The sequence below is a fragment of the Myodes glareolus genome, chromosome 7 (assembly GCF_982192425.1).
Source record: "Myodes glareolus chromosome 7, mMyoGla1.1, whole genome shotgun sequence".
NCBI classification, from domain to species: domain Eukaryota; kingdom Metazoa; phylum Chordata; class Mammalia; order Rodentia; family Cricetidae; genus Myodes; species Myodes glareolus.
The window spans coordinates 55,867,299-55,892,313 of NC_142032.1; the positions used below are offsets into that span (position 1 = coordinate 55,867,299).

Consider the following 25,015-nt stretch of genomic DNA (forward strand, 5'->3'; position numbering starts at 1 on the left):
CGCCCCCAGGCCAAGAACAGCTGTGTCACTTGCGACTAAGTCCCTGGACCTGAAGAAGAAGAGCGCAGGCCCGAGCTCGGAGGTGGCAGCTGGCCGAACACACGGAGCCGGGACGGCGCGCAGGAGGAGGAGCTTGCCGCCAGCTCGCTGTCATGTCGCGCCAGGCAAAGGATGACTTCCTGCGGCACTACACCGTCTCGGACCCCAGGACCCACCCCAAAGGCTACACGGAATACAAAGTAACCGCGCAGGTGAGGTGGGACTCAGCGGGAGACCTCGCCCTTTTAAGCTGCCCAGACCCGTGTGGTGTCTTAAAGGCAAAGAGCTGGAGGGAGGTCGCAGTTTGGCCTGCAAAAATGGGTTTCCCCTTTAAGAGCAGCCTGAGGCAGGAGACGTAAGGTTCCTCGCCACCTGGGGCGGGGCTGAGGTCACTTTTAAAGCCAGTGGCTATGTTCCCCTCTCACCCCCTTTTGCCGGGCCAGGCTTGCGTCCCCACCCTACTGCTAAAGCTGTCTAGACGCGGTTCTTCCCTAATCGCTTGGAGTAACTTTTGGTTATTAGCTCTGTTAGATACATTAAAAGCCCCCCCACACACCTTTTCTTTTTTCTTTTCTTTTTTTTTCTTTTTTTTCTTTTCTTTTTTTTTTTTTTTGAGACGGAATCTCTACACAGCCCAGGCTGTCCTGGAACTCACTATGTAGAACAGGGTGGCCTAAAGTCACAGAGAGTGCTGGGATTTAGAGGCTCAGCCGCTATGCCCTTTCCAAGCGTTTTTTTTCCCCATTAAAAAAATATGTATTTGTGTGGTTTAAAAAAGCTGACGCAATCCAAAAGGTCTGAAAAAGTCTCCTTCTCCACGACTGTCTCAGGAAGTAAATAAAAACAGAAGTTCATGTTTGTAACTAAGACTTAAAATGAGCACATAGAGAGGGGCATGGTGGAAACTGTAAAAACAAATCATGAAAGAACGCCTTTAGAATTTTACGGGGGCCTGTAACCATGGAGGCCTCCAGAGGAAAAGACGGTGTTCGCTTTCTTGTGCCTCCTTCCAGCTAGGCAACTGTTTGGTTACTGCACTGGTCAGCCGTTAGAAGGAGGCAAACACATAAAAGTCGCCCCCAAGGCGATCTAAGTCAGAATCCTGGGTGTCTGGGGATTGTGCTTCTGCCTAAGAACTTCTTTTTCCCATGCCAAAAAAAAGTACAAAGTAATTTTCCCTAGGAAGATGGCTGGAGGGAAGAAGGATTCCAAAGCATTTATAACCCTTTCTTACATGTGCTGGGATTAAAGGTGTGCGCCACCATAGTCCAGCTCCTAGACAGACATCTAGTATCCTCACATTTCCCAGATGAAGATACAGGTGTACAACAGAAATTTTTCTCAGGAAGCTGAGCATGTAACTCAATGGAAGAGTGCTAACCTAGGTCTCAAGAAATCCTGAGTTCAATCCTTAGTACCAAAAATAAATAATAAAATAACTGAATCTAGTGGTGTAGACCTATAGTCCCAGCACGCGGGAAGCAATGGTAAAAGCGTTAGGAATACAAGGCCATCCTCTGCTACATAGCCAATGTGAGGCCAGCCTGAGCTGCAGGAGACCCTGTCCAGAAACCAAAAAGAAAACATACTCAAAATCTTAAATCCCTGATCCTTTTATTTCAACCTTATAAGGGATACTAGGAGGCCTCAGGGCTTCCTCAGCTTTGGGGGTAATGCAGGACTAGGTGTCAGGCTCCAGTCTCACCTGGCTCTCTCCTTTCTTTTCTCAGTTCATCTCAAAGAAGGACCCAGAGGATATCAAAGAGGTAAGGCTCCTGGGTTTGCAGATCCAGCATCACTCAGGGACAGTTGGTAAATTCAAGGACCTGCCTTCTTCCCTGGCCTGTGCTGGAGAGGGTGTGTGCTGTCCTTCTCAGCCCCTAGGACACACCGAGCACGGAAAGGTCACTTTCCATCCATGCTGGCCCAGGTCAAGTCTCACATACCTTACAGGTTGTAGTCTGGAAGCGATACAGTGACTTCCGTAAGCTGCATGGGGACTTGGCCTATACTCACCGCAACCTCTTCCGACGGCTAGAAGAGTTTCCAGCTTTCCCCCGTGCTCAGGTGTTTGGTGAGTATTGTATCTAAGTAGATTTAGGCAAAGGGGACCTGGACTGGAGGAGGCTGGTGAATGTGGTCCTGTACCCTGAACAGACTTTTGGAAAACTGGATGGGCTTACTGAGATGATCTTACTGAGATATGGGGAAACTGAGGTCAGAGCAACCTCCCGCTTTTATGTGTTGGGTTGTTAACAATCCATCAAGACAAGGCTCAGCACGGTAGAGGGCTTTTGTCTGAGCCTTAGCCTGTTTTCTGTGCAGTAACAATACCGCAGACTGGATGCCTTAGTTATACAGAATGGAGGCTTATTTTGATTTATGGCTCTGGTCCAAGGTTCAGAGGCCACATCTGCTGATGGCTCTGTGGCTGGCACAGCCCCAGGGTGTATCACATGGAGAGAGTCAGGGGAGAACATGAGTGCTAGAACCAAACTAGTTTTTATAGCAAAGAACCAGGAGTTCTTTAACCCATTAATTACCAGAGTTCTCAGACTCATGCGAGTATTCCTATGCAATGAAGTGAAGAGTTGTTGGCAGGTCATACCAGGCCGAGGAGACCATCATGAAGACTGAGGTGGGTGCAGGTCATGCTCCCAGCACACTGACTGTGGGAGTTAGATTATTCTGCCTGTAGCTTTTGGGTTTTGTTTGTTCGTTTGCTTGGTTGGTTGGTTTTTTGAGACAGGGTTTCTCTCTGTAGCCCTGGCTGTTGTGGAACTTCTACTGGGATCAAAGGTATGCCCCACCACACCCAGTTTTTTTTTTCCTGCTTTTTTGAAGCAAGTTCTCAAATGTTGCCCAGGCTAGCCTTGACGTTCTAATGGTCCTCCCATCTCAGCCTCCCAAGTACAGGGATGACAGGTGTGTGGTCACTGTGCCCAGCAGTGTAACAGCCTTTTGCTTTGTGACCTTAGGCAAGTTGCCTCCCTTCTTTGAACTTTTCTTTTCTCCTGATTACATCTAAGCCTCCTCAAATGACCTATTTTTGTTTGTTTTTTGCTTTTGTTTTTGTTTTTGTTTTTCAAAGACTGGGTTTCTCTGTAGTTTTGGAGCCTGTCCTGGCACTTGCTTTGTAGACCAGGCTGGTCTCAGACTCACAGAGATCCACCTGTCCCTGCCTCCTGAGTGCTGAGATTAAAGGCGTGTGCCACCACCACCTGGCTCAAAAGGCCTTTCTTGCCAGACATAATAGCACAAACTCAGATAGATTTCTGAATTTGAGGTCTGCATAGCAAGTTCCAGGCTAGCCAGAAGCCAGAGCTATATAATGAGACATTGTCTTTAAAAACAGACGAACTCACATGCCTTGCCTCCTTATCTGTGGTATGATACCCTTGGGAACAGGGAACTCGTTTCTCTCGCTAACCTTTTGAAGCCAGCAGGAAGCAGGTGCTCATTACACATCTGGAGAAAGAATGAACAGGGAGGATGATGCCTGCAGGAGGAGCGAGAGATTAGTGGGAGAATGGAGACTCCAGCAGGCTGCTTAGCACTTCTTAGGCAGAGCCAGGACATTGGGCTTCTCCCCAGAAGCCCCCATGATCACTGCTGCTCTCTTGTCCCGGGATCTGCAGGGCGGTTTGAAGCCTCTGTGATTGAAGAGAGGCGCAAGGGTGCGGAGGACCTGCTGCGCTTCACAGTACCCATCCCTGCGCTCAACAACAGCCCCCAGCTCAAGGAGTTTTTCCGGGTAAATCCATCTGCTCTCCCCACTTCCCTAGTGCCTGTTCAGCTTCCCTCCCTGGCAGCTGCACCCCTGACTCCTCTCCTCTGCTGGACTTTGTCTCCTGCAGGGTGGGGAAGTAACGAGGCCCTCTGAGGTGTCCAGGGACCTGCGCATCCTGCCACCCCCTCTCATCCCCACACCACCTCCTGATGAGACCCGGCTCCTCCAGCCACTGCCTGCAGAAAGGAGGGGCCAGGAGGAGTTGGATGTGCCAGGTATACATCAGGTTCCTCCCCATGAGGGAGAAGTATGGGGTGGGCAGTTCTACCACTCTCCTGGGGGACACCTCTGGGCAGGTCATTTTTCTTTTTGGACTGCGGTTTGCTAATCTGTCAAATACACCCAAACCTAATAGTGGCCTTGTCTGTACCCATGGTTGCTACAAGGATTACTCAAGACAGAGATTCTGTTTTGAGAGCTGAGAAGCAGTAGGTGCAGGCATTGATGTTCCCCTGGTCTCTCCTCAGTGGATCCCCTGCCGTCTAGTCCTGCCCAGGAGGCCTTGGATCTTCTCTTCAGCTGTGGCAGCACTGAGGAAGCATCCAGCTCCCCAGCCCGAGGTTTCCTCTCTGACGCCGAACTTGCCCTTTTCGACCCTTACTCCAAAGAGGGTAAGGAGCAGGTGTGGGGCATGAGAAACTAAGGAGCAGGGAGTACATGCCATCTCTGTAAGCCCCTTGGCATGGCTGCCCTGAAGCCAGGTGGCAGCCTCCATGGCCATGAAAAGTATTGAGCAGCTGTAGAGAAAAGAGCTGAGCCCTCCTCTCTGAGCAGAATCTGGGTAACACAGCATCATAGTGTCCTTGCTCATGGGCTTGCTGCGGCTGGCCGTGATGGCACATGCCCTGAATCCCAGCACGCGAGAGACAGAAGCAGAGGCAGGAGGATCTCTATGAATTGGAAGCTGGCATGGTCCATATCACAGTTCAGATCAATGAGGGCTACATAGTCTCAATAACCAAACTAAACACACAGAAAATGGGACCTTGCCCCAGTAAGGGCCTAAAGAGCAGTAGATACTAGAATTCCCATGGTGACCTGGGGACCATCAGAGTCAGGGTACTGAACTCCTACTCGCAAAACCTAGCAAAGAGACACTGAAACTTTCCTTACCCTGAAACTCACCCACTTCACACTGTGACCGCAGAGGGGTGTGTGAATGGCTGACCAGGGTGGGGACACGGCTCAGCTGATAGAGTGCTTGGCTGGCAGGCATGGAGTCCTGGATTCAATTTCTAGTGCACTTTACAGGTTTCTCTGTGTAGCCTGGCTGTCCTGGAACTCACTCTGTAGACCAGGCTGGTCTCAAATTCAGAGATCCACCTGCCTCTGCCTCTTGAGTGCTGGGACCAAAGGTGCCACCACCACCCAGCTTTTATTTCAAACAAGGGCCTTTAAAATGGCTCTGTGGATAAAGGTACTAGCCAACAAGCCTAATGACTTGGACTCACGTGGTGGAAGGACAGAACAGATTCCAGTAAGTTGCCCTCCAACCTACACACACAGACACACACACACACACACACACACACACACACACACAAATGTAATACTTTCTTTAAACATTTCCTTTTTTACATTTATTTATTTATTTTATGCATGTGAGTGTTCTATCGACTTTATGCCAGAAGAGACCAGATCCCATTATAGGTGGTTGTGAGCCACCATGTGGTTGCTGGGAATTAAACTCAGGACCTCTGGAAGAACAGCCTGTGCTCTTAACTGTTGAGTTATCTCTCCAGCACCATGTAATACTTTTTTTCAATGAAAAAGCTGGCTATGGTGGCACACACCTTTGATCCCAGCATTCAGGGAGTTAAAGACAGGCAGATATGTGAATTCAAGATCAGCTTAGTCTATATAGCAAATTACAGAAAAGCCAGGCCCACATAGTGAGACCCTGTCTTTAATAAAACAAACAAAACGGTGAAGTGGCACATGGCTGTATCCCAGCACTAGACAGGCAGAGGCAGAGAGACCTGGAGCTCAAGGCCATGGGTCAGTAAGATGACTCAGGGGTTGAGAGCACTTATCTCGTGAGCCTGGCAACCTGAGTTCCATCCCCAGAATCCACCTAGGGTGAAATAAAAAAACCCTCCCAAAACTTGTCTCCTGGCCTCTACACGGGTGCCACAGCACACCCATGCCTGCGCTTGCTCGTGGGTGCAACAGCAATGATAAACCAAGTCTTTCAAAAAGCTCCTCAGCCAGATCAAGCAAACACAACACAACTGGTTTGCTCTACTCAAGTGAATTCTGTATTTCCAGGCTCTGGTCCCCTCCAGTAGGAACAGTTTGGTAAACTAAGGAACAAAATAAGCTTGGACTGTACCCTGGGAAAGGCCAGTCTGGCTTCAATCCTTCCTGTTTTATTATAGAAAGTACAGGCACCAGCCCCACCCACACCAGTGAGCTAGCAGCCATGGAGGTACAGTCCAAAAGGCTGGACCAGGAACCCTGGGAGCCAGGAGGACAGGAGAAGGAAGATGCTGAAGATGGAGAACCTGCCCCAGCTTATCTGAGCCAGGCCACAGAGCTCATCACTCAAGCCCTGCGGAAAGAGAAGGCTGGCGCCTATGCCGCTGCACTCCAAGACTACCAAGACGGGGTGCACATTCTGCTCCAGGGCGTCTCGGGTGAGTATGGCAGTAAGGAAGACGGGGACGGTTGGGAAGATGGCACAGTGGGTAGAGTGCTTGTCGTGCCGGCATGAGGGACTGAATTAGAGCGCCCACACAGAGGCATGTGACAGGACACTCAGGGACCAAGTGTTCCTATGGCAAGGTGGAGGGCAAAGACAGAAACAGGGGTGGTGAGCCGGGCGTGTGCAGCAGAGAACAGACTTGATGGAAGGAGACCTACATCTGAGGTTGACCACTGACCTCACACATATACAAAGTATTTTAAGGAAACAAAGAAGGTCCAGGAGCCTTCATTTCTCACAGAGACCTTGGGCAGAATTTTCTTTCCCTTTTTAATAGCCTCATAAAATGGGAAAGACCCAGGGCAGGGGAAGGCACATTCTGGCCAGGGATCCTAAAGGGACTGGGCCTTCTGCTCTCCAGGTGACCCGTCCCCTGCCCGCCGGGAAGGTGTGAAGAAGAAGGCAGCTGAGTACCTGAGACGGGCAGAGACCCTCCAAGCGCACTTGCCTTGAGGGGGACCCTTCCTGGAATGTCAGCTCCAGCACTGCCAGCCTCCTCTGCTCCTTTCCTTGGGACCCGGTCTTGTTTCCCCTGCTCTTGTAACCCAGGGACCTTATCGGTATTAACTGGATCAAGTATGAGAAAAGCAAAGACTTCTCAGCTCTGACCTGCCTGCCTCCTTGGAATCAGACTTGAACTTCTGGTCCCGCCTGTCTCAGATTTATGTGAGTGGCATCTGGGCTACAAATCTGTCAGTCAGTTCACCCGCCTAGAGCCAGGGTCTGCAGCCTGTAGTCTGCACCAGACCTGACCCACTGCCTTTTTTTGTAAGGCTGTCAAGCTACAAGGGTTTTTCCTTTTTTTGTTTTGTTTTTTGTTTTGTTAATTGTTGGTTGGAAGGAAAAGGATTCTTTGACCAATTTATAAAACTTAAATGTGTGTGAATAAAAACTAGTCAGAACATAGCCAGGTCCGTTTGCTTATACTGTCTATGGTTGAGTTTACATTGTACCAACTGAGTTGAGTAAATTGTGTCTAGCAAATCATGTCTGAGTGTTGTGGTCCACGCCTTTAATCCCGGTACTCAGAAAGCAGGGTCAGGCAGATCTCTTTTGAATTCAATCAAAGTCAGTCAGCCAGGGCTACAAAGTGAGATCCAGTCTCAGAATAAAACAAAACGCTTAGCGAGGCTATCTCCAGGGAAACAATAAACAATGACAGGCCCACGGCACTAGATTGGTGTGTTAAAGAGATAATGGAGAGATACGCAAAGCAGGGTTACCTATTTCAAGTGCCACAAGTCCCAAAAGCTGAAGTTCACTGAATTGCACATCTGAGGAGGTATGGCCTCATCACTGGACTACAAACTGGTGCATCATGGGACGGTTTAAGGGGGAGTAGGGGGAAATGCGGAGGCCAGGCGCGGTGGATTATGGGAAGCATTACTGAAGCCCGCCGAAGCGGGAGAGTTCGTCCGCTGCCGGGCCCGGTAAACTTGGGTGAGCGGGGACGGGCCAGCCCCACTTTGCCCGGCGCGTGTTCCCTAAGCCCACGGCAGCATGCCGCGCCCTGCGTCCGCCGGCCCTGAGATGCTGAGCGTGCGTCGTCTCCCCACAGCCCTGCCATGTCTGGCTGCGAGCTGCCAAGGGGCCTGTGCCCGGACATGTGCCCGGCCTCCGAGCGCGTCCGACGCGAGCGCGAGCGCCGCCTGCACTGGCTGGAGGTGGAGCCGGGAAGCCGTGGGAGAGCGCCCCGGGCCGATCCGCAGCGCGCCGTGAAGGAGTACTGCCGGCCGGCGGCAGGCAAGCCCCGGCCCCCGCCCGGCCTGCTGCGGCCACCCCCGGTGCTCCTGGCCACCGTGCGCTACCTGGCCGCCGAGGTGGCCGGCCGCGCCGACGCGTCGTGCGCGGAGGTGGTGGGTTTCGTGGCCGACCGCCTGCGCGCTGTGCGGCTGGATCTGTCGCTGCAGGGAGTGGGCGACGCGGAAGCCGCGGCGGTGCTGGAGGCCGCGCTGGCCACGCTCCTGGCCGTGGTGGCGCGGCTGCGGCCCGAAGAGGCGAGCGGAGCCGCGGACCCGGTGCTGCTGCAGACGCAGGTGCAGGAGGGCTTCGGCTCGCTGCGGCGCTGCTACGCGCGGGGCAACGCCCCGCACCCCCGCCAGGCCGCCTTCCAGGGCCTCTTTCTGCTCTACAATTTGGGTGAGTCGGGGATCCGAGGATTTTGGGGGAGAAACAGTTCTAGCATCAGTGGCGAAGTGTAGCTTAGGACCGTGGCGGCTTCCATCACTCAGCAATAGCTCTTCCTTGGGAAAGTCAGGTCGGAAGAGCCCTCGAGTCCCGACTTGGACCTCCGACCTGTCAGTCCCAAATTGGGCTATTTTCTTCGTGATAGAGCTGAAGGGAGGTGGACTAGTAACGAGAGAATTGGCCTAGAAAGCACTTTGAAAACATAAAAACTACTCAGTGGACTGGCCCATGAATGGATCTGACAGAAGTTGCTAAAAGTCTTTTCTGTGGGTGAATTATTTATTAAAAGAAAATCGGATGGGCTTGGTGGCAGGCGCCTTTGCTCCCAACTTAGAGGCAGGCAGATTCTTTGATTTTATATGTGAATACAGTATGCTTGGATCACACACAGACTGACTTTTTAAAGATTTATTTATCATGCATAACAGTATGTATACAGTGCTCTGCTTGCAGGCCAGAAGAGGGGCCAAATCTCATTACAGATGGTTGTGAGCCATCATATGGTTGCTGGGAATTGAACTCAGGACCTCTGGAAGAACAGCCAATGTTCTTAACCACTGAACCATCTCTCCAGCCCCCAGGATGGCTCTTAAACTCATTAATTTACAAAAGTGACCCAAGGTACCAGTGGCCATAATTTCCTGGAAATGAACAGAGTCTTCTTAAAAACAAACAAAACAAAAACAAAACTTTCCAGATAGAGAAATGTAACAGCAGCACTCAAAATCTTTTTGATACTGTAGCCTAGACGGTGGAAAACCAAGTCAGAAAACTTAGGTTTGAGTCTAGCAGGATCAGTCTGAGCTCTAGGACAGACTCAAGCCTTTATTTTGGCCCATGCACTGACTGGTTTTGTGTGTCAACTTGACACAAGCTAGAGTCATCAGAGAGGAAGGAGCCTCAGCTGAGGAAATGCCTCCATGAGACCAGCTGTAAGACATTTTATCAGTTAGTGATCAGGGTAGGAGGGCCCAACTCGTTGTGGGCAATGCCATACCTAGGCTGGTGGTCCTGGGTTCTATAAGAAAGCAGGCTGAGCAGCCAGGGGCCCTTTAATTCCTGCCACACACAGGAGGCAGAGGTAGCTAGATCGCTGGGATTGTGAGGCCGGGCTGGTCTACAAAGAGAGTTTCAGGACAGCCAGGGCTACACACAGAGAAACCCTGTCTTGAAAAACAGGGAACAAAAGAAAGCGGGCTGAGCAGGCCAGTAAGAGCACCGCTACATGGCCTCTGCATCCACTCCTGCCTGCAAGATCCTGCCCTGCTTGAGTTCCTGGCCTGGATTTTGTTCAGTGATGAACAGCTATTTGGATGTATAGTCCAAATAAGCGCTCTCCTCCCCAGCTTGTGATTGGTCATTGTGTTTTGTCTCAGTAATAGGAAGTCAGAAGACAGCCTGTAGAATGTAAAACACTGTCCACTTCCCCTTTGTAAGGATTGCAACCAAAAGAGGTCTGTTCTTTCAGAGAAGGGTCTGATGGCTGGATCTCTGTTGGAAGGAGAGGAAATGGGTTAACATCTCTAGGGAGATGAGACTGGAGTTGGCAAGTGGACAGAACCACGATCTGGAAACGAGCTGGAGGAGGTGGGATGTGAGGTAGGCCTGATCTAGGAAATACTAAGCCTTCTTGTTCCTTTCTTCTTGCTCTCAGGCTCTGTGGAAGCCCTGCAGCAGGTTCTACAGCTGCCTGCCACCCTTCGTGCCTGCCCACCCCTTCAGACTGCCCTGGCTGTTGACGCTGCCTTCCGTGAAGGCAACCATGCCCGGCTGTTTCGCCTGCTTCGCACCTTGCCCTACCTACAGAGCTGTGCAGTGCAGGGACACATTGGCTGTTGCCGCCGCAAAGCGCTGGCCCGCCTGTCCCGTGCCCTGAGCACTCCTAAAGGACAGACCTTGCCTTTGGACTTCATAGTACACCTTCTGGCCCTGGATGGACTCCACGAAGCCGAGGATCTGTGTCGGGCCCATGGACTGACCTTAGATAAGGACAGAGTTGTGTTCCTGAGGGGGCGATACTCTGAGGAAGGACTCCCACCCCCTGGTACCTGCCACACATTAGTGGGAAGCAAGCTACAGGGGCGCACCCTGGAGGAGGTGGTCATGGCAGAGGAAGACAGGGACGTGCAGAGACCTGAACCTCCAGCTTGAGAGGGTTGGATCTCCAACAAGGACTGGACCAGAGTACCTGGGGCTCTTCTTCATGATTCCCAAACAATAAAAGGACTGCGTTTTACAGGAACTTTTTCGACTTCTTTTATTTGAGGGTTGAGAGGGGAGATAGAACATGGAAGAGCAGGGCAAAAAGAAAGCTTAGGCAATGGCCTCTACACTCTTGCTTTGGGCAGAAGTTTCACCCACTACCATGAGCAGGTGTGTTTAACTGCAAGAACCATGGCTGTTGCCTCAAAAGTTTGAGAGTGTTTTCTGGTTGTAGCTACTCCTGACCTCATCAAAGACTGGGACATAACCCAGATAAACAGGTGTGAGAGATGCAAGATGAGAAGAGCCCCAAGACACAGGGCTAGGGTCAGAGATCCTCCACAGGTTTCAGGGTGGCTGCTGCTCCCTCCAGTGCCGTTACTACAATGCTAAGCTGCCTCTGTACTTCAGCCCAAGCTTCAGATCCGGAGTTGGCTTCCTGGGCTCTAGCACAGGCGTTGGCCAGACCCGGGAATGTGGCAGCAGAGGCTGTGTTGGGTGCCCAGAGCACGTGACTGAGGAGAGACAGCGAGCTGACGGTCAGTGGGGCTGGCCTGGAATTCCACACTATCAGCAGGCAACCATAAAAGCCTCCATCTGCTGTCTAAAAGCGAGGCTTAGAGCAGTGCAGGGAGGGTCTCATCCCAGCATCAGTGAGTGGATTGTTGGTGAGTGAAGCAGGAAGCCTCTTTGGGTGGGATCACTGCTCCACCCCACCTCCCAGGAGCTTTGGCACAGACTCACCTATAGTACGGCTTCTCTGGGAAAGCCCTTGGGTTCAGGAACGCCCGTTCCAAGAGCATTAGCTGGTCATTGACCATCCGTACCTGCAAGGGACTGGAGGGCATGTCGGTCACCCTGCAAGCCAGCAATCTAGCTGCTAGCTTGATGTGCGTATGCCCCCTCCCAGACACGTGCCCCCTGTGCATGCTCACTCAGGGCTGCTGCTCTGCAGTGCTGAGATGCGCCTGACCAAGGCCGCAGCTGCAGTCTCAAACTCCTTCACTGCGGTCACCAGGGGATCTGTGTGGGGAACATGTGGTTTAGTCCTGTCTGAGGATAGAGGGTTCCCTGAACTTCCGTGTCGGGGTGTGCTTACCCAGGCTGATATTGTGCTGCTCTAGTAGGGTGCCGAGATCCGTCTGAGCAGCCCTCAGGAAGCTGTGCAGCGTCTCACTGTAGTCACTGACATTGAGGGGCAGGAAGAGGCTGTCACTGAGCCGAAGAAGCACACTCCCAGCAGTCCTGCCCACGGCTTGGTGGCTGCTGAAATCTGCGGAGGAGACACAAGGCTAGGACTGCATCTTTAGCCTGTCTGTCTTTCCTCAGAATGTCCCCGTCCACTCCTCACCAGGGTCCAGAAACTTCACCACGTAATCAAACGTGTCAAAAGCCGTGTGGTAGGTAGGGTAGATCCTGGCTGAGGTCTTGCTCTAGAGGAGTAAGGAAGAGGGACCAGGCTGGGGATGCACCCACGGTCAGCCCCACGCTGTGGAGCTGGCACAGCCTCAGTCCTCATCACATCCAGGACGTGAGCTTCAGAATTCCCACTAAGAGGAGGAACTAACCCGCTTAGTAGCTCCCACATAGGAAAGAGGAGTAGCTTGGGGCTGTGAATCAGATATGGGGATCCCAGCTCCACCACCCAAGGACAGCATAGCCAGGGGGGAGAAAGGGTCTTAGTGCATCTACTCAAGAGCTGCAGGCCAGGCCAGAGGCACTGCAGCCTCCACCACAGTCCCCACAACGTGATTCCTCTTAGTTCCCTAACATGACCTGAGTAGTGCCAGTACTCACGAAAGCTTTCTAAACTCAATTCCGCTAGTCACTGCCATCCTACAACTAGCTAGCAGCAGCGCTTTCTTCCTCCTGAGGAAGACATACCATGCCACGCAGGGCTTTGCAGAATGAAGAAAATGGAGCATGTCTGCATCAGTGCAATCTGATGGGTGTAAACATGCTCAGAGAACCCAAGAAAGCTGGTGTGACTGATGGAATGTAATTGCCCCCCCCCAAGCTCATATAGAGAGTGGCACTATTAGGAGGTGTGGCTTTGCTGGAGTAGGTGTAGCCTCACTGAAGGAAGTGTGTCACTGTGGGGGTGGGCCTTGAGGTCTTCTATGCCCAACCTACAGTGACACAGTTCACTTCCTGTTGCCAGCAGATCAAGATGTAGAACTCTCAGCTCCTTCTCCAGCACCATGTCTGCTTACGTGCTACCATGCTTCCCGCCACGATGACAATGGACTAAACCCTGAAACTGTAAGCCGCCCCAATCAGATATTTTCCTTTATAAGAGTTGTTGTGGCCATGGTGTCTCTTCACAGCAATAGGAACTAACTCTGTTGCCTAGTATTAATGACTAGTTTTAATGGTCAACTTGACACCATCCGGAATCACCTGGGAAGAGTCTCAAGGGATTGTCTAGATCAGGAGGGCCTATGGGCATGTCTGTGGGAGTCTTATCTTTATCGCATTCATTGAGGTGGGAGGACCTCAGTGGATTACAACCCATCGAGGTGGGTTACCTCAACGGTAACCCCATTCCCTAGGTCAGGGTGGAGAACTGAACTGAGCCCCGGGAATTCTGCACGCACTCTTGCTTTCCGCCCTTCCCTGGGAATGCGATGCGCTCCCTGCAGCTCCTGCTGCTGTGGCCTCCTGCTGTAAATGACTGTGACTCAGACTGGGAGCTGAAATAGTTGTAGGATGAAAACCCTTTCTCCCCAAAGTTGCTTTTGTCAGGGTGTCAGTCATAGCAACAGGAAACAGAAATGAGCCGGTCTGTACCAAACCTTCCGCATCAATACTGGAAGGGAAGTGGCGTTGCAGACTGCTCACCCGGTCATAGGTGTAGGCCAGGTCCATGGAAGAGATGCCCAGGAAGTGGATGAATGAGGCATAGTCGCTGCCTGCACCCAGTGTACCTAGACTAGAGGAGGGAAGGGAATAGCAATAGCATTTGGAGGGTGCTGGGTGGGCATGCTGGGCCTCTGGTCCTGCTTTTCTGGTTTCTGGGCTCACCTGGGTACCAGGCCATACACTGTACTACTGCGGTTGGTATATCGGATCCAGTTGTCATAGATACTAAGGCCGCTGCGACCTGGTGCACTGATCTGGTACAGAGAGAAACATCTGGTGGCTCAGGAAACCCAGCCTTAACAACTGGGTGGGGTCTCTGCCAGACCCCAATCTCCAGATCGACTGTGATCTCTGGGCTCCAGTCCTGCCCTCCCACATAGATCCAACACCACCCCTTGTACCTCTTTGGTGGCAGAGAAGATGACGCTTTGTACAGGGGGTGTCCCCTGTGCCCGGAGGGTAGCATTGGCTGTGGGAAGAAGCAAGGAGATCTGTTCAGACCTAGCTCCTTCCTTCTCCAGGCCTCTCACAGCTAGCAGAGCATCCCATACCGAACACAGAGATATCCACATTGATGTAGGCCACCGTGCGCTCCTGCAGCTTGCTGAGGAACTCCTACAGGGTGGGGGAACACCTCAGTCCATCACGGCCCCATCCAAAGACCCCTTCCACCCATTCCTTTGTGGGACTTACCTCTGTGAATTCTGTAGAGCCAATGAGTCCGAATTCCTCTGCCCCCCAGCTGGCGAAGATGATGGATCTACGGGGTCGCCAGGTGCCTGGAGAGAAGAGGCCAGGAGGAGTCAAAGGGCAGGGTAACTTCTGGAGTAGCTGGGGACATGGAAGGGAGGGAGGAGCTAGAAAAGGTGTGCACCCTTCTGTCACCCTTCCAAGAGACAGTCCCCTTCCTAGCCTCCCCCTCCCAATACACCCTACCCTGGAATCCCTGGGTCAGGGACATTTGGCCAAAATGCCCCACCTCCTCTCTGGTTCACGGTACACCTGCTTTGAGAAAACCTGAAGCTCTACCCTCAATATCCTAGCATCCCAGGAAATATCTTTTGATAATACGTTGATATTTGCCCAATGGCTTTATTCTAAAGCAACCCTTACAATGGTATCTTTCCATTTCACAGTTGAAGAAACGAAGGCACAGAGGACTTAGGTGACTTGCCCAAGGTCATAGCTGGTAGGCAGCAGAGCCAGGTTCAAATCCAGACAGCTGGCTCTAGAGCCCTGTGGTTTCTCCAATGCCACACCCTGCCTCTCACAGCATCCTGCAGCCTGGCTTCCATCTCCAGGCTACCTGCCCACAGTGTGCCTCCCATGGTCCCCAGCCACCCAGTGACTCTATGCTTGCCCCTCTTGGACTCAATTCCCGCAGCTCCACGTGCTCCTTGTTTTCTTGTCACCTCTGGCTGCAACTGGATTATTTGATCATTATTGTTTGTTATTTTCTGAAACGGGGTCATGCTATATAGTTCAGGTGGGTCTAGAACTACTCATGGAGCACAAGTTGGTGTTAAACGCACCATCCTCCTGCCTCCGCCTCCCCAGTGTTAAGATCACAGATGTGTGCTCCAAATTCACTATGTAGCTAAGGTTGACCTTGAACTTCTAATTCTCCTGCCTCCACTGGAATCAAATCCAGGGCCTCTTGGATGCTAGGCAAGGAGTTTAGCAACTGACCTGCAACCCCAACCCATTTTTTTTTAAGATTTATTTATTTATTATGTATACAGTGTTCTGCCTGCATGCATGCCTGCAGGCCAGAAGAGGGCACCAGATCTCATTACAGATGGTTGTGAGCCACCATGTGGTTGCTGGGAATTGAACTCAGGACCTCCAGAAGAGCAGTCAGTGCTCTTAACCTCTGAGCCATCTCTCCAGCCCCCCCCCCCATTTTTATTAATTTACTTATTTCCTTTTGAGGTAGGGTCTCACTCTGTGGCCCTGGATGGTCTGAAACTCACTCTGTAGACCAGGCTGGCCTGAAGCTCCTGGCATTCCTGCCTAGGCCTTAAGAGATCTGAGTTTACAGACATAAGACACCACACCTAACACTCAGCTTTTGGCTTAAGGGAAAAAAATGTTTATATACACTATAATTACATTTTGCGGCTACAAATCCCCACACTTTTCCTTGCCAGAGATGTAGAACCTGACTAATCAGGCTAGCCCAGACAAGAGCAGCTAAGGGGCTGCTAGAAACAGAAGGAACCCAGTGAGACAGGCACGGTGTGGTCCTGGATCAGACCCCCGAGGTTCTCCTGTGGGTGCCAGTGGATGTGTGTGCAGTCCAGAGTTAGGTGTGTTGATTGCTTTGGTGGTGCTATTTTCTCGTTTCCAGAAAGCACACATCTCCATACTATGTATTAGTATTCCCTGATAATCTACAGGTGAATCCATTATTTAGATTCTGCTACTTTGAGGTATTAAATTATAATCAGCGCATAAGGAAAAGATTAGCTATGCCGAAGTAACCCCTTAGTTTTTTGAGCTGAGGTCTCCACGGTCAGGGACTCATAAGTAGGCTAGACTGGCTAGGCCACAGAGCTCCATGAATCTACCTGTCTCCAGCTCACCTGGCCCCAGCTGGTCTCGGCCACTTCTGCTTGACCTACTGGCAGTGCTAACAATTCCCCAGTTTATGTCACAAGTGCCTTTTCCAACCTGGACACAGACACCCTCAACCTTCTTCCTGCCCTCTCCTCTGATAGCCATTGTCCCTGGCTACTCAGCTTTCCCCCTTACTGAGGGATGCTGGTGCTGGAATGTCACCAGAACAGTTAGACTTGCCTTAAAAGGCATGACACCTCCGCGGGCAGAGCCTGGATAGACCATGTTTACAGCCTGGGGGGCAGAGGGGGGCGGCTGGCTCTACTAGGAGCCTCCTGAAGATGGCTGCATATATCAGTAATCTGTTCCTTGAGTCCTGGGGCTCCCAAGGCCAGGGGCTGGTACCCAGGTACTTATGCCTCCAGGGCTCATGGCCTGGCTCAGGTGAGCCTGGAGTTGGGAGGAAACAGAAGTGGGCTGGAAATGACTCTGGGGCTTCTGGAGGAGTTACCAGGAGAAAGGATAGCCTCACCCTTCTTTAGCAAGGTCCCCAGGACTCGAGTGATCTCCAGGAGGACGGCGGTGCCAGTGCTGGGGTCCACGGCTCCGTCTACCCAGCTGTCCCGATGGTTTCCATAGATCACATAACGATCTGAAGGGAGGACCAGAGTCGGAGGGGCGGAGAAGGGACAGCAGAGGGCAGGCAGACAAAGGTGGGCTGCAACCAGGGCAGGACCCAGGGGAGTGGCAGGGCTTGGTGCAAACAGGCTCACCAGGCTCCACTGCCCCCTGGATGATGCCCAGGACATTGGAGGAGTTTTTCAGCTCCAGCCTGTTGTGAACTCTCATTTTCACTTCACTAGGGGTGGGATAAAGGATATGATTAGAATTTAAGCACTCTCTTGTCCCCCTATCAAATTTAGGAGAAAGTGAGGCCAAGAGAAAGATGACAGACACCACCAGTCACTTGCCCAGTAGGGACCCAGAAAAGCAGTAAGTAAAGCTGGCCCTCTTTTGGTTAGAAGTCTCCTTGGCTTGGGAAGAGGGGACAGACACCTGGTGGCAGGAATGCTCAGATGAGGACGTTGGCCTGGAGTGAACTGGCCCATCCTGGTTCAAAGGGGGCAGTGGCTGGAGTGGGGAGTGGTGGGAGGGGCAGGGAGACCCCACAGTCCTTTCAGTGAGCTTCCCCCAAAGACCAAGCTGTTCTGGAGAGAGCTGGTCATGAAGAGGGAGGAAAGAAAGTCAGGGAAGAAGAGAGCTGGGGTACTGGAGGGAAGAGAGAAACCCTGCCTTACCTGCCTGCTGGGAAGCTCCCATCCTGCTTGAAGCCAGGCCCCAGATTGTAGTCACAGCCTAAGGCTCCCTTCCAGGAGGCAGTGGCAGGGGGTCCAGTGAGGTTGCTGGGGAGGATAGAGTGCCAATGAGGGTAAGTTTGGCATCTGCAGGTGTCTGGGCACAGGCAGAGGACTGGGCACAGGCTCACCAGAGCAGGTCTCTTGCATCCTCAAAGCCAATGGGCTGGGCAGGAATTGGGGGAATTCCCGAGATGTTGTTAATATCCAGGCGGAAAGAAGAGGGGTGAGCTGGAAGGTAGGGAGTCAGAGGGTCCCCAAAATACTCATAGTAGGAGCCTCGCTCCACACCTGAGGGAGGCAGTCCCCAGGAGTTGGGAAAGGTTTCGCTGGGCAAGCTCTTCCCATCATTGATGTCCCCAGGGTCTGTGTATACCAGTACTCCAACCACTCCATGTTTGGCAGCATTAATGGCCTGCAGAAGGCAGAGGAAGCTGTGTGTGAGTGACGGATGGGGACAGGCATGCCCTATACCACCTCCTCGATTCTCTACATGGAAATCAGAATTGCTTTGTCTTCCCATGAGCAAGAAAATGCTGGACCAAGACATTTATGGTAGAACTACTTGGGCTACTGGTGATGTCTGGCTGAGAAAATGGGAGCAATCCTTGGATGGAATACTATAAAGGAATGAGATGTAGCTGGGCGGTGATGGCCCACGCTTTTAATCGCAGCACTCAGGAGGCAGAGGCAGATGATCTCTGTAAGTTTAAGGACAGCCTGGTCTACAAGAGTTCATTCCAGGACAACCAGGGCTGTTACACAGAGAAACCCTGTATCAAAAAATGAAAAAAGAAAAGAAAGAATGAGATGTAAGTCATTTTATGGTGGCAAATGCCTGCAATCCCCGCACTCCAGAAGCATAAACAGGATTGTTGTGCAGTGAGGCTAGCCTGGACCACAGAGGGCAACTCTGTTTCAAGCAGAACAAAATAAAAAAAAAAGTGTATACCCTTCATTAGCAGCATTATTCTCAACATCTAAAATGTGAGCCAAGGAAAGTGTCCACCAGCGTACAAATGAGTAAGAGGTGGTATATGTACTTGGAGACAAGGTCTTTTGCAACCCATGCTGACCTCAAACTCTCTATTCAAAGATGACCTCGAACTTCTGATCCTCCTTCCTTTACCCCCCACATCCCTCCAGTGCTGATATTACAGGCTTCTGCTCTAGCACTCAGTTCTCTGGGTTGCTGGGAATCCGATGTGGGGCCTTGTGCATGCTCAACAACCAATCGTACCAACTGAACGGCCTCCCTAGTCCAACAGTGCAATGTTATTTGGAACCTTCAAACTGGTAGGCAAGGTGAAATAAGTCCGATACAAAAGGCTACGTATTGCCAAGTATGGTGCCTCACAGTACTCAGGAGGCTCTGTGAGTTCAAGGTCAGCCACATCTACATAGAGTTCCAGGACAGTCAGGGCTATGTAGAGAAACCCTGCCTCAAAAAATGTATGATTTTTAATTTTTTAAAATTTGTTTGTGTGTGTTTATTTATTCATTCATTTGTTTGTTTTTGTCTTTTCAAGATAAGGTTTCTCTGTGTAGCCCTGGCTGTCCCAGAACTCCTCTGTTGACCAGGCTGATCTCAAACTCACAGAGTCCCTTCCTTCTGCCTCTGCTCCCCAGGCCTGGGATTAAAGGCCTGTGTTGACACCACCACCACTTGTAACTCCATCCCAAAGGGATCAGGTGCCCTCTTCTGGCCACAGAAGGCACCCACACAACATAAACACATAAAGGCACAAAGACACATAAACAAAGAAACATCTGAAATCCTTTTTCATTAAATAAATAAAGAAGTTGGCAGGGCTAGAGAGAGTGCTAGCTGCACCAGGCAAAGGTGGCAAATACCTTTAATCCTGGGAGACAGAGGCATGTGGATCTCCTTGAGTTCAAGGCCAGCCTGCTAAACAAAGCAAGTTCCAGGGCAGCCAAGGCTACACAGAGAAATCCTACCTCAAAAAACAACAAAAACCAAACAAAATTAAAAAAAGACCACTGATTGCTCTTCCAGAGGACCTGGGTTCAGTTTCCAGCACACACATGGTGGTTTATAACCATCTAGAACTCCAGTTTCAGGGGATCTGATGCCCTCTCTGCCTCTGTGGGCACTGCATTTACATGGGGGCATAACACTCATGCATATCAATTAAAACTAGAAAAGAACTTGGAGTTGAGGCTATCAGAGACCTGAGGAGCAGTGGGAGAAGTCATTATTAAATGGAAGTTCAGTTTCAATAAACAAAAACAAAACAGGCGTGAAGGCGCATGCCTTTAATCCCAGCACTCAGATCTCTGTGAGTTTGAGGCCAGACTGTCTACAAATCTGGTTCCAGGACAGCCAGGGCTGTTACACAGAAAAACCCTGCTCCCTCCCCACAAAACAAGAGGAAAGATTTATTCTTTGTTTAAATCATGTGTGTACGCATGTGCATATGTGTCTGTATGTCTGTAAGTGGGTATGTGCACGAGAGCCAGTACCTGAGGAGGCCAGAGGTGCCTGATCCCCCTGGAGCTGGAGTTTCAGATAGTTGTGAACCACCTGACATGGGATCTGGGAACTGAACTCAGACCCTCTGCAAGAGCAGTATGTACTTTTAGTAGCCAAGTCAGCTCTACAGCCCCTGGAATGTTGGTTGCAAATAATGTTAAGGCACTAAACCTGGACAGCAATGATGGTGCATATTGCCAATGCTCTTAACATACCATAGACTTTAAAACGGTGACAGCCAAACCAGGCGTGGTAGCTCACAACTGTAACCTTAGCACTCAGAAGGCTGAAGCAGGAGGATCACCTTGAGTTGGAGGTAAGCCTTGGCTACATAGTGAGTTCTAGGCTAGCCTGGGCTGTAGCATAAGGCCTTTCCTCAATCTTCCCACACATCATTAAAAAAAAAGGGTGAGCGTCGAAGTGAGCATGGTGGTGCACACTTGCAACCCCAGGAGGATTGGGAATTCAAGATTAATCTGAGATACACAGTGAGTTTGAAACTAGGTTTGACTACGTAGTGAGACTCCAAAACAATGAAAAAGACAAACAAACAAACAAAAAAGAGACTAACAGTGAGATAACTTGGTTGGTAGAGTGCTATAAACCGGGCCTGCTGCTTCACCGGTGATACTAGCCCGTGGGAGGTAGAGACAGTGGGGTCAGAAGCTCAGGGTTCAAGGCCAGCCTCTGCCACGCCGGAAAAAGAAAGGAATCCTTTCCTTTCCTCCCCAAGGTGCTTTAGTCCTGGTGTTTATTACAACAGAAATTCTACTAAGCCTACTAATCCCAGCACTTGGGAGACAGAGGCAGGAGGATCTCTGTGAGTTCAAGTCCAGCCTGGTCTATAGAGTGGGTTCCAGGACAGCCAGAGAAAGCCCTGTCTAGCTGGGCAGTGGTGGTGCATGCCTTTAATCCCAGCACTCCAGGGGCAGAGGCAGGTGAATCTCTGTGAGTTTGGGACCAGCCTGATTTACAAGAGCTAGTTCCAGGACAGACTCCAAAGCTACAGAGAAACCTTGTCTAAAAAAAAAAAAAAAAAAAAAAAGAAGCCCTGACTGACTAGATTAGGACACCTTCCTGGAACACCTGGGGAAGGGGACAAACAACAGCTAACCCAGCCTTTTCTTTCTTTCCTTTTTGTTTTTGTTTGTGGTGTGTGTGTGTGTGTGTGTGTGTGTGTGTGTGTGTGTGCGCGCACACACACATATGATCACTTTCTACCTTATTTGTTTGTTTAGGTTGCTGGCTTTGTTTTGTTTATGTAGTCCTAGCTGTCATGGAATTCCTACACAGACTAGGTGTGTCTCAAAGTCCTACAGATCCTCTGTCTTTGTTGTTTTTTAAACCTGGAAAACACTATGTAGTCCAGGCTGGCCTGGAACTCTCAGAGGTCTTTCTACCTCTTCCTCCCTCCTCAGGGAGTTCAGGTGTGTTCCACTTTCACCTCATTTTTTGAGACAGCCTCTGTCCCTGAAACCTAGAGCTCCCCAATTTGACTTGACAACTGCCATTCTTCGAGTCCCAGGATCCTCTGTACTGCAGAAAGGAGCCTTAGGATGTGTTGTTAGAGGTCCACTTGTTCAGTTAGCCCCGCCCCCAGGCCCCAGAGTACACAGTTAGTATCAGCAGACACTAACTAGACTCGGCCTGAGCTCAACACCCAGAGAAGGAGCAGGCAGTGTAATAGATGAAAAGGAGGGAGGCACAAACATTACAAGCCTGGAGGTGTGGCTGGTCCTGAGCAGAGCGGCCTGACCCTGCTCCAGAACACCTGCCTGCCTTCGTTTCTCCTCCCTTCTGGCTGAGGAGGAAATGCCAGTTTTTAATTTGTCTGTCTGCTGCTTTCACAGGTCACCAGGTCTCTGAATAAAACACAACTTAAAGATTCAATTTCTGGGCTGGGAAGAAGGCACAGCAGGCAAAAGGTGCTGGCTGCCAAGCCTGATGACCTGAGTTCAAGCCCCAGGGCAAACAGTGTGTAGGAGAGCTGACGGAGCAAGCTGTCCTCTGTTCCCACACACAGGAACATTCTTCTCCTCAATAAATAAATGTTTAAAAAAGGTTTTAAAAAGATTTTTTGACTGTTTTTTTTTTAATTTGCCAATTGGCTGGTCAGTGGTGGTATACATCTTTCATTCCAGCACTTGAGAGGCAGAGGCAGGCAGATCTCTGAGTTCGAGGCCAGCCTGTTCTACAGAGCGAGTTCCAGGACAGCCAGGGCTACACAGAGAAACCCTGTCTTAATGGGACAAAAAATAACTTAAGAGCTTAGGTTTTTGACCCTGTTGGCCCTTGGGGTGCCAGGCAGCACAGCCCAGGTGTTCAGGGGACACCAGTCCACATAAGCTCCCAGCTCAGCCTCTAATTCCTCTCCCAGCACTGCTTTCTCTCTCTGCCTTCTTCCCCTTGGTGCTCTGTCCGCCTCTGGCCCTTCTCCACCCGGGCTTCTGCATGGCAAATGCTCCTTACCTTGGCGCCACGCCCCACGCCCCCATAGCGAGTCAGAGCGATGGTGCCTTCCAGCTTGATTCCCCTAGCCTCTAGCTCCTTGAAGTCCTCTTCAGAGCCTTGGTTGGCATAGACGAGGAGGCCCTAATCCCAAGAGGAAAGATCTGTAGGGCCAGGCTTGGCCAAAGTCGGGTACACAGGGGGACAGAGATTGAGTAGCAACAGCAAGAATTTTGGTTCTCCCCCCTCATCACCAAAAAAATATATGTACTCCAAAGATGGCTACCTTCTCTATCTAGGTATCCTGTCCAAAGCTTTGAGCAGAGACCACTAACTAGTGTTTGCTGAATGACTGACTGATGGATGGAGGGTAGGAGTAACAGCAGCAGGTGTGAGGTCAGTGAAGGGGTTTGGGCTCTGCTTGAAGTGCTTCTCAGATGCCTCAGCTTCAGAGTGGGAAGAGGGGGAACCAAGGAGAGCTAGAATATGGGGGGGGTTCCAGGCTCACCTGTGGGGTGCCAGCTGGTGCATAGGCAGCATATGGTTGCAACACTTTGGGCTCCTGCTCCCTGGTCAGATTTTTCTCTTGGGGTTGGAAGGAGTGGAAGACCGTTCCATCCTGGCCCACTGTGTGAGAAGGCCTGGTTATAGCTGGGCTCAGCAGCAGCCTTCTCCACCCCGGCATTCCTGGACAGGACCTCACCGACTTCCACGACGTTCGGCTGCTCCTCATTGGGGAAGGAGAGCAGGACATTATACTCATAGGTCTTGGCCGAGTCCAGGCCAGTTGCGGTATCCTGCCAGCGCTCCAGCAGCAGATGCACCAGGGCCTCGTCCCGAGGGCTGGAGGCCACATGTGGCTCCTTGGAGAGTTCTCTGCAGGGTGAGCAGGGGAGGGTGGAGTGTGTCAGGGGAGGCCTCCAGCTAACAGGGGTTTGGGTGGGCCCACTGCTCACCGAAGGTTCTCTTGGATCCTGCTGGCATCAAGTTGTTCCATTACAAGGTTAAGGACCTCCAGGTCCAAGTCCTGGGAATCTGAAGTGCCGGGGGCTGAGGGGTCAGTTGCTTTGGGGATAGCAAAGTGGCCCAGAATGATCCCCAGCCCCAAAAGGGCAGCAGCCCCGACGACCGCCCCCAGTATTTTTGCCCAGTGCATCCTGTGGAAACAGCCCAGCAGCCCTGACTAGGCCTTTTTATATATGGGGTGTCCGGCTGGTTAACCATTACTCATGGGTGGTGCTGTTCTTTTGCCCCTGTGAAGAGCCAGGGAATGTCCTGCAGTGACAGCCAGGAGCTGACACCCGAATCACATTTTGAATTGTTTACCTGTAAAGGCTCTCTGAAGGAGTCAGGACAATGCGGGAACACTACAGCTGACAAAGGGAATGATCCTTCTGGGGTCTCCTTGTGACACAGCGCAGCAGGTCTGGGACACACAGGGCCCTGCTGACTGCCCCACTGTGAACCCCGTGACCTTTGTGCTCTTAACAAGCATTCAGTCTCTGACACTGGTGCCTTGATGGTTGAGCAGACTTTTTAGTTTAAATGATGTCTTTTTGCTAAACTGTCTTTTTGTTAAACAAATTGCGACATGTTAGACATTCACTTAGCTTCCCCGAGTCCGTTTTCGTCGCTAGAAAAACGTGCTTTGTCTTCATGAAGCCAGACACCATCTGGGGAGATGTTAGCAGCCCAGCGTCAGAGCACTGGAGAGATGTTAGCAGCCCAGCGTCAGAGCACTGGAGAGATGTTAGCAGCCCAGCGTCAGAGCACTGGAGAGATGTTAGCAGCCCAGCGTCAGAGCACTGGGGAGATGTTAGCAGCCCAGCGTCAGAGCACTGGGGAGATGTTAGCAGCCCAGCGTCAGAGCACTGGAGAGATGTTAGCAGCCCAGCGTCAGACACCATCTGGGGAGATGTTAGCAGTCCAGCGTCAGAGCACTGGGGAGATGTTAGCAGCCCAGCGTCAGAGCACTGGGGAGATGTTAGCAGCCCAGCGTCAGAGCACTGGGGAGATGTTAGCAGCCCAGCGTCAGAGCACTGGGGAGATGTTAGCAGCCCAGCGTCAGAGCACTGGGGAGATGTTAGCAGCCCAGCGTCAGAGCACTGGGGAGATGTTAGCAGCCCAGCGTCAGAGCACTGGGGAGATGTTAGCAGCCCAGCGTCAGAGCACTGGGGAGATGTTAGCAGCCCAGCGTCAGAGCACTGGGGAGATGTTAGCAGCCCAGCGTCAGAGCACTGGGGAGATGTTAGCAGCCCAGCGTCAGAGCACTGGGGAGATGTTAGCAGCCCAGCGTCAGAGCACTGGGGAGATGTTAGCAGCCCAGCGTCAGACACCATCTGGGGAGATGTTAGCAGCCCAGCGTCAGAGCACGG

At 51.4% G+C, this 25,015-nt stretch overlaps 3 protein-coding genes across 4 annotated transcripts; 2 read left to right on the forward strand and 1 right to left on the reverse strand.

The window, feature by feature from the left end:
* The first annotated feature begins 43 nt into the window (after positions 1–43).
* On the forward strand, positions 44–7,520 carry Snx15 (sorting nexin 15). Its single transcript, XM_048457884.3, has 8 exons — positions 44–251; positions 1,770–1,805; positions 1,993–2,113; positions 3,678–3,793; positions 3,897–4,044; positions 4,297–4,440; positions 6,208–6,465; positions 6,895–7,520. Exons 1-8 carry the CDS (start codon positions 153–155, stop codon positions 6,984–6,986), a joined length of 1,014 nt encoding a protein of 337 aa, XP_048313841.1. The 5' UTR covers positions 44–152; the 3' UTR covers positions 6,987–7,520.
* Positions 7,521–7,888: 368 nt separating this feature from the next.
* Positions 7,889–10,962, forward strand: Sac3d1 (SAC3 domain containing 1). The gene is made up of 2 exons (XM_085693547.2): positions 7,889–8,672; positions 10,375–10,962. Exons 1-2 carry the CDS (start codon positions 8,099–8,101, stop codon positions 10,869–10,871), a joined length of 1,071 nt encoding a protein of 356 aa, XP_085549673.1. The 5' UTR covers positions 7,889–8,098; the 3' UTR covers positions 10,872–10,962.
* On the reverse strand, positions 10,952–23,824 carry Naaladl1 (N-acetylated alpha-linked acidic dipeptidase like 1). Of its 2 annotated transcripts, none has more exons than XM_085693546.2 (18): positions 23,597–23,824; positions 23,344–23,516; positions 23,149–23,267; positions 22,662–22,784; positions 17,830–18,113; positions 17,642–17,746; positions 17,117–17,202; positions 16,876–16,995; positions 14,478–14,563; positions 14,336–14,399; positions 14,186–14,253; positions 13,947–14,038; positions 13,764–13,854; positions 12,274–12,355; positions 12,022–12,195; positions 11,858–11,945; positions 11,667–11,780; positions 10,952–11,437 (listed from the first exon to the last, which is right to left on the reverse strand). In XM_085693546.2, the coding sequence occupies exons 1-18, from the start codon at positions 23,794–23,796 to the stop codon at positions 11,251–11,253; spliced, it is 2,256 nt and encodes a 751-aa protein (XP_085549672.1). In that variant the 5' UTR covers positions 23,797–23,824; the 3' UTR covers positions 10,952–11,250. The 2 variants fall into 2 exon arrangements, with proteins under 2 accessions (XP_085549672.1, XP_048313839.2); XM_048457882.3 differs by having other exon boundaries at positions 11,667–11,759; positions 23,597–23,823.
* Positions 23,825–25,015: the final 1,191 nt, after the last annotated feature.